At 56.0% G+C, this 6,000-nt stretch overlaps 1 protein-coding gene across 5 annotated transcripts in view; it reads right to left on the reverse strand.

Annotated features, from left to right (window-relative positions):
• Window positions 1-2,848, reverse strand: part of SLC6A12 (solute carrier family 6 member 12) — a 43,877-nt gene extending 41,029 nt beyond the window's left edge. For 2 of the 5 annotated variants that reach the window (XM_041129638.1, XM_041129637.1), the window contains exons 1-2: window positions 2,762-2,848; window positions 65-2,656 (exon numbers count right to left, since the gene is read on the reverse strand). In XM_041129638.1, the coding sequence (XP_040985572.1) occupies window positions 65-72 (8 nt within the window). In that variant the 5' untranslated portion in view covers window positions 73-2,656; window positions 2,762-2,848. Of the gene's footprint in view, window positions 1-64; window positions 2,688-2,761 lie in introns of those variants that run through there. The other 3 variants (XM_030040601.2, XM_030040602.2, XM_041129639.1) reach the window with 3 other exon arrangements.
• Window positions 2,849-6,000: the final 3,152 nt, after the last annotated feature.

Genomic DNA, 6,000 nt, shown 5'->3' on the forward strand with positions numbered 1-6,000 from the left:
AAATCAAGACTAACTGATGAAGTCCATAAATAGGGTGTAAATATGATCAGAAACCAGCCTTTACCTTTGCATCACACCAGATGCTCTTGAGACCTCCACTCAGCCCATAGTCTTGTATCCACTGCCATATAGCAGGAGGCCCAGTAGCACGCAACCACGGCAGATCCTTCTTTCTTACAGAGCACCACAGTGACAGGTCTCCTGCAGACACGGAGCCAGGCTGGCCCCAGCCCGGCCGCGGGGGAGCCCCTAGAGCCACCCACCTGGCGGCCAGAGGTGTCTGGCCGAAGTCCTGCAGCTGCGTCAGGCTTGCTCAGAGGTCCTCGCGCACAGCTGAAGCGTGGGGACAGCATGGCTCCTGTCGCCGGCTGGAGGCGCGGAGCAGGTGAACGCCACAGAGGGTGAAAGCCACGCTGCTCCAGCACCCGCTCTGCAAACAGGCTCGGCAGGGGCATGGCAGGGCAGCGACCCGTGGTGCAGCCCGGAGGTGCCCCGCAGGGACGGGACAGAGTCCGCAGGAGGGGACACGGTGGCTACGGGGCTGCCGCCTAACCGGGGCGGCAAAGTCACGGAGCGAGGCGTGACGCCCGGCAGTCCTGGGTAGGTCCGGTGGAGGGGGGGAGGGAGGCTGCCAGCCCCCAGCGCCGCGGCTTAGCAGCCTGCTGCTCACCCAGGTCAGCCTGAGGCTGGAGGCCAAGGGGTTAGGGGAAGAGTGGGCAGCAAAGCAGCTACGCTCGGCAGGTTCGCGCAGGCCCGCACAAAAATCCTAACCTCTGCAGCGCCTAAAGTCTTAGCCTTGCAGCCGCTTCTCTGGGGCTGCTGCTTTGGGGCAGGAGAGCAGAGGAGCCAGCTCTGCGGGCAGCCAACATCTCCAAGGGTCCAAGTGGGTTGGAGGCAGGAGAGCAGCGCGGGGGATTTGGCATCACACTACTCTAGGCACTTCTAGCTAAACTCCCTCAGGCAGGCACACCCTAAGCACAGCCTGGGGGCATTTGCTATCCGGGTGATGAGAAACAGGGGACATGGAGGAAGAGTACTCAAGCGAAACTGTTCCGAAAGGCAGGTGAGGTCATGGCATGACACATTATATTTTGCCCTCCAGCCCAGAGGACGAGGAGAGCCAACAGCTTATTTGGCAGAGCCCGGTGCCTCGGCACAGATGCGTGCGCAGCCATCACAGAACAGCAGAGCAGTGCCGCGTGGGCTCCGCACCGTTATTGTCCCTGCACCGAGCTCCCTGTTCGGCCCTGCACAGGGAGCCCAGCACCCCACACCCTGCTTAGGTGCAGGCTGGGGATCTCCCTGGCTGAGCCTGGGCAGGCTCAGCCACCTCCAGTTGGTGCACAGGACAAGGCACGTCAGGTGAAATTGGGGCAGGCAGAGGCGTGTGGGATTACGACTCTAGCAGTGCCGTAACCCCTTCCTAGCGGTGCCTGCTGTAACGCTGTATTGCAATGCAATGGGACTGCATCCCACCTGCACCCTCCAAGAGTCGAGGTATCTGCTTTCCAACCTGGGGCACCAAGATTTTCCTATAGCCCTGCCCAGGAGCATGGGCAGGTAGAGATACGGCGCAGGGCTCATTAGCCTGCCCTCTGCAAGGACCACATCTGCACCCATGAATCCAGCAAAGGTAGGCTGTTGCAGAGCTGCAAAGGTCAGGTCCAAGGTTCAGCCTCTCGTATCAGCAGCTGTCAAAGAGGAAAAACTGGGGCAATGGCATTTCCAATGGCATTGGATGAAAGCCCTGATTGGCAGTGATTACTTTAAAAGCACTGTTGATTTAAGGAGACACAGATCAGGTGTTATGAAACCCCCATGTGTTCTGCCTGGGTTTGTTCACAAATATGCCCACAGATCCCCAGAGTTTAGCACATGCCCAAACTGTGCTGTCTCCCTGCCTCACCCCTACACGGCAACAAATTTGATGAAGCCTCTGAGGCAAAAAGGAAAAGGAGCACACTTCCAGGCACACCTTTTAGAGCTACAGCCCCCAAGTCAACGTGCCAGGGCCAGCACCTCTGCAGGGCAGCACACGAGGAGAGAGAGTCACTGCCTCGCGTTTGCAGGAGCTGAAATGCCTACAGCCTACCTCACTCCTAGCACCTTTCCTCCTGTACCTATTATCACCTAGCCATCGCTACCCTTCTTCCCCACCCCTGCCTGGCCCACTCTCATCTCTCTTCTCAATCTTTCTGCTGTTTGAGTCCTTTTCTTTCTCTCTCTCTACTGCCGCAACCTTCAGTACCAATTACCCATCCTTCAGGCATCCCTTTGCTCTGCAGCTTCCTGGCAGCCCCCCAGCAGCATCGCTGCCTGTCCTCTCCTATAAGAACCACTGAAAGAAAAACCTCTTCCCTGGGTTGATCCAAATTGATTATTTGCTCCCTATCCTGCAGCGCTCTCTTCCTTTCCTTAATGTTGGGAAGCTTTTCCCCTTTACAGTTTTGCTGGCCCACTCACCAGAGCACGGCAGGCAGCTGGCACGTAGCAGCTGGCTGCGGGAGGACCGGAGACAGGGGCACTCCCAGTGTGACACGCACATCCAGCCAGATTTGCTCAACGAGCAAACACCCAACTCACCTGAACCCAGCGCAGGTCTTCCCCAGGCAAGCCCGTCCTGTCCTGTCCCACTGGAGTCCAGGCAGGGAATCCACTGAGTGCCAAAGAGATACAGCAAGAATTAAGGCAGACTCCCCTCTCTCCTCCTCCCGTCCCTCCCCCTCACCAGCTCCCCCCACCAAGTTAACACCCAGCTCACGTGTGGGTGGTGGGATGGCAGAAAGGGAGGTGTATGGGGCGGGAGTACTTTCTCCCCAGCTCCCTTACAACATACGCCTCTCCAGACCTTGAACTGTGGCCCTGACAGGAAAGCAAGAAAAGAAAGCAACCACTGTCAGGCAGGGTGAAGGCCCAAAGTTTGCAAATATCAACGACAGCAGTCAGTAGAGCGACTCCAGGGCCTCTCAGCCTCAGCAGAAGGGAGGTCTCCGCTTGCAGACCCCACTGCACGGCCCAGGCTGGCTGCTACGTGTCCCCACTGCTCTGGGGCTTCAGCGCTTTAGTGGGATAGTGGCATCTCTTAAAATCATCCTGCAAATGTGCAGAATGAATCGTCTCCATCTCCAGGGACCACTATGCTGAACCTTTTACAGTGGCCAAGCTCAAGGTTCACCAACACCATCAGGTCGATGGAGCAAAAGGCAGAAAGCAGGTGGAGGGGGGACATTTGTCTCAGGCTCACACAGACCTCTCTGTGCCTGTGCCATACGCTGTGAATGCAAACACAGCTCATAGGAGAGAGCTCTGTCAGCAGGGAGACGTGCTGCTGGAGTCTTTATTTTTACAGTGTCTGTGTGCTCGCTAGAAGTGAGCAATCCCTCTGTGTCTTTGTCCTACCAGCTTGCTTTCTATCCACCTCAGCCCCAATGCACTTTTCCAGGGCTTCTTGTGACCAACACCAGCAGCAGGCATTCCAGTTATACCATTTTTCTCAAGATAGTTCAGCTCAGATATTTTTTTTAACATTACATTTAATGCTATTACTGTTTTGTCTTTTGCTTTGTCTGTTAATGTGCCTGCCAAATTCCTATTGACCTTTTCATGTACTCATGTGGTCAAACCACAGCAGTGCACAGGATGGAAGCTAGAACACATCCAGCACATGCTCCGATCTGCTTGCCTGTGTCAGAGCTCACCAGATGAGCATCCTCCAGCCCCCTCAGTGGGAAACCTGGGAACTGACAAAAGCCCTCACCACTGCAGAGTGGGGAAGCGGTAGGTTTACATGCCTGCACACTCTGTAGAGGTCGTTTGTAATGTTTTCTCAAAAAAATCCTCCACGGGTGTCAGAAGCCAGTGAATCAGATCGCATTAAAGCATGCTGGATTGCCCTGGGGACAAGGGATGCTGGAGACACGCGTGAAGGGAGTCACCCTTGTGCCTGGTGGGATCCTCAGGATAAACCACTGAGGCTAATACTGGAGGCAGTAGGGGAATATGTCTCCTTCTATTTTGGGGGTGTTTATTTACTACCTCAGCTGACACTGGGGGCAGCCAGTCTGAGCCTACGCTGCTGGGGAGTGCAAAGAGGGGGCAGAGCAGCTCATGGTGAGCTCTGGGGGATGTCCTGGGGCTGGGAAGCTCTGAGCCAACCCAGCCCTGTCCCAGAGGCCCCAGTCGGGCAATGGGGCCATGAAGGCAGAGGGCTGGGGTGGCAGCTGGAGCAGGCAATACCTCTTCACAAGCAGCCAAAGACAACGTGCAGTACCCTGTTTCCAGGATTAAACTTTCCAAGCGTGCCACTTTTTAAATCCCTGGCTTTCACCTACCATTTGGGCTGGTTGAGTGGATTGGTCCCATACCCAAAGAAATACAAGCTGATTCTTCCCTTGCATGGGTTGGGATCCGTATCAGAGGGGCCAGGATCCATCTTCTGCCTTTTGGGGGCTGTCTCTGAAGTCCTGAAAGACTGCAAGGTGAACATCGTGTGCTGGCTACACAACACAGGCACTGCACTGCCTCCACATCCCTCCTAATGAAGGACAGTGCCGCTGCCCATCCTGCCACAGGGGACTGGTGTGACCCAGCGCAGCTGGGGAAAAGGTGCAGTAGAGGTTATCCAGATATGAAAAGGGGATTGAGATAAGCCTAGGTAAGCAGAGCTGACCTAAAAACTTGATTTATCCACACTGAAGTGTTTCACAGGAACATCACAGTTTTTTGCAAAACCGTAGATGGCAAATGACCTGTGACATTAAGGTAAAACAAGAAGAAAGCCAACCTAAATGAGAACTTTATCCAGCAATGTGTGAAAATCATTCTTCAGAAGGAAAAAAGGCTGCTATTTCTGCTTTCCAGCCCAGAAGTTACACTCAGGCTTCAGAGTTTCTGACCAGGCAATAATTTACTGTGTTTTTAAAACCTGCTATGGGCATGGGGCACCTTTATCCCACCACAGCAGCCTCCACGTGAGGGATTGCACTAGTGTGACAGCCCAGACTGAAAACCAGAAATCACCTTCTGGCCTTCTCAGCTGTGGGGGTACGGACCGTGCTCAGCCCCATCCCGGGAGAGGGCAAGTGAAGGGGTGACGCACTCCCTGATCACTAATTGCCCCCTTCGCTGGCAGAGAGAGCCCCTGAGCAGGCACCCTGGGCTGCGCAGCTGTGTAGGTAGGGCAGGGCTGCTAAAGGACGCGGCAATCTGACTGCAGGTCTCCCCACCGCACGGGTTCCTCCTCCGCCATTTCCACAGGCAGAGGCAGCTTCCCACAGGGTCTACTAGAGGGATTATGTGGCAGGATGCAAATCTGCGAGCAAGGCCCAAGGAGAGGAGCCATAGCCAAGGCTCAGCCAGCACAGGGGACAGACACCGGCAGGGATGAGCCCTGGGAGCTTCTGGGGGGGATAAATGCCAGCCCCAGGGAAGGTGTCTTGACACAGGGATACAGAGGGAGCTGGGGGGGGAAGAAGCAGCCCTGCTGGCAGCAGGGATAGGGAGAGTATGGGTGAGGCTGCTCTTAAACTCTCCATCCCCAAAAGGGAAGCGCTGTTTGCAATAACTCCTGGAAACATTCAAAGCACCCCCCCTTCCCAGCCCCTCCCCAGGCAGCATGAACCCCTCTCAGAGCTGGGACCCCCGCTGTGTGCGGCTTTGACACCGGCAGCACCCAGCTCTCCATAGCCCTCCCCACCGTGCATCCCAAGGCATTTTGCGAAGGAAGGGATGGCAGCATCCAGTTTTGCGGGCAGGAACACCAAGACAAGAGGAAGCCCCGCTGCTGTGCCCGAGGGCGCATGGGAGGAATGGGAAAGCACTGCTGTCCCACCACACAGAAGGACCTGCTCCCTCTGCACCTGCCAGCCCAGAGCCTGCCGCATGGGTTTCCATCCCCTCCTGTCAGCAGAGGGGGAAAACTCTCCTCGAAATGACCCGATTCCCTCAACCTGCCAGGCCCAGGGCAGCTGGAGACCAGGACTCAGCCTGCCGCACTAGCCT

Source organism: Aquila chrysaetos, chromosome 17 (assembly GCF_900496995.4).
Source record: "Aquila chrysaetos chrysaetos chromosome 17, bAquChr1.4, whole genome shotgun sequence".
NCBI lineage: Eukaryota > Metazoa > Chordata > Aves > Accipitriformes > Accipitridae > Aquila > Aquila chrysaetos.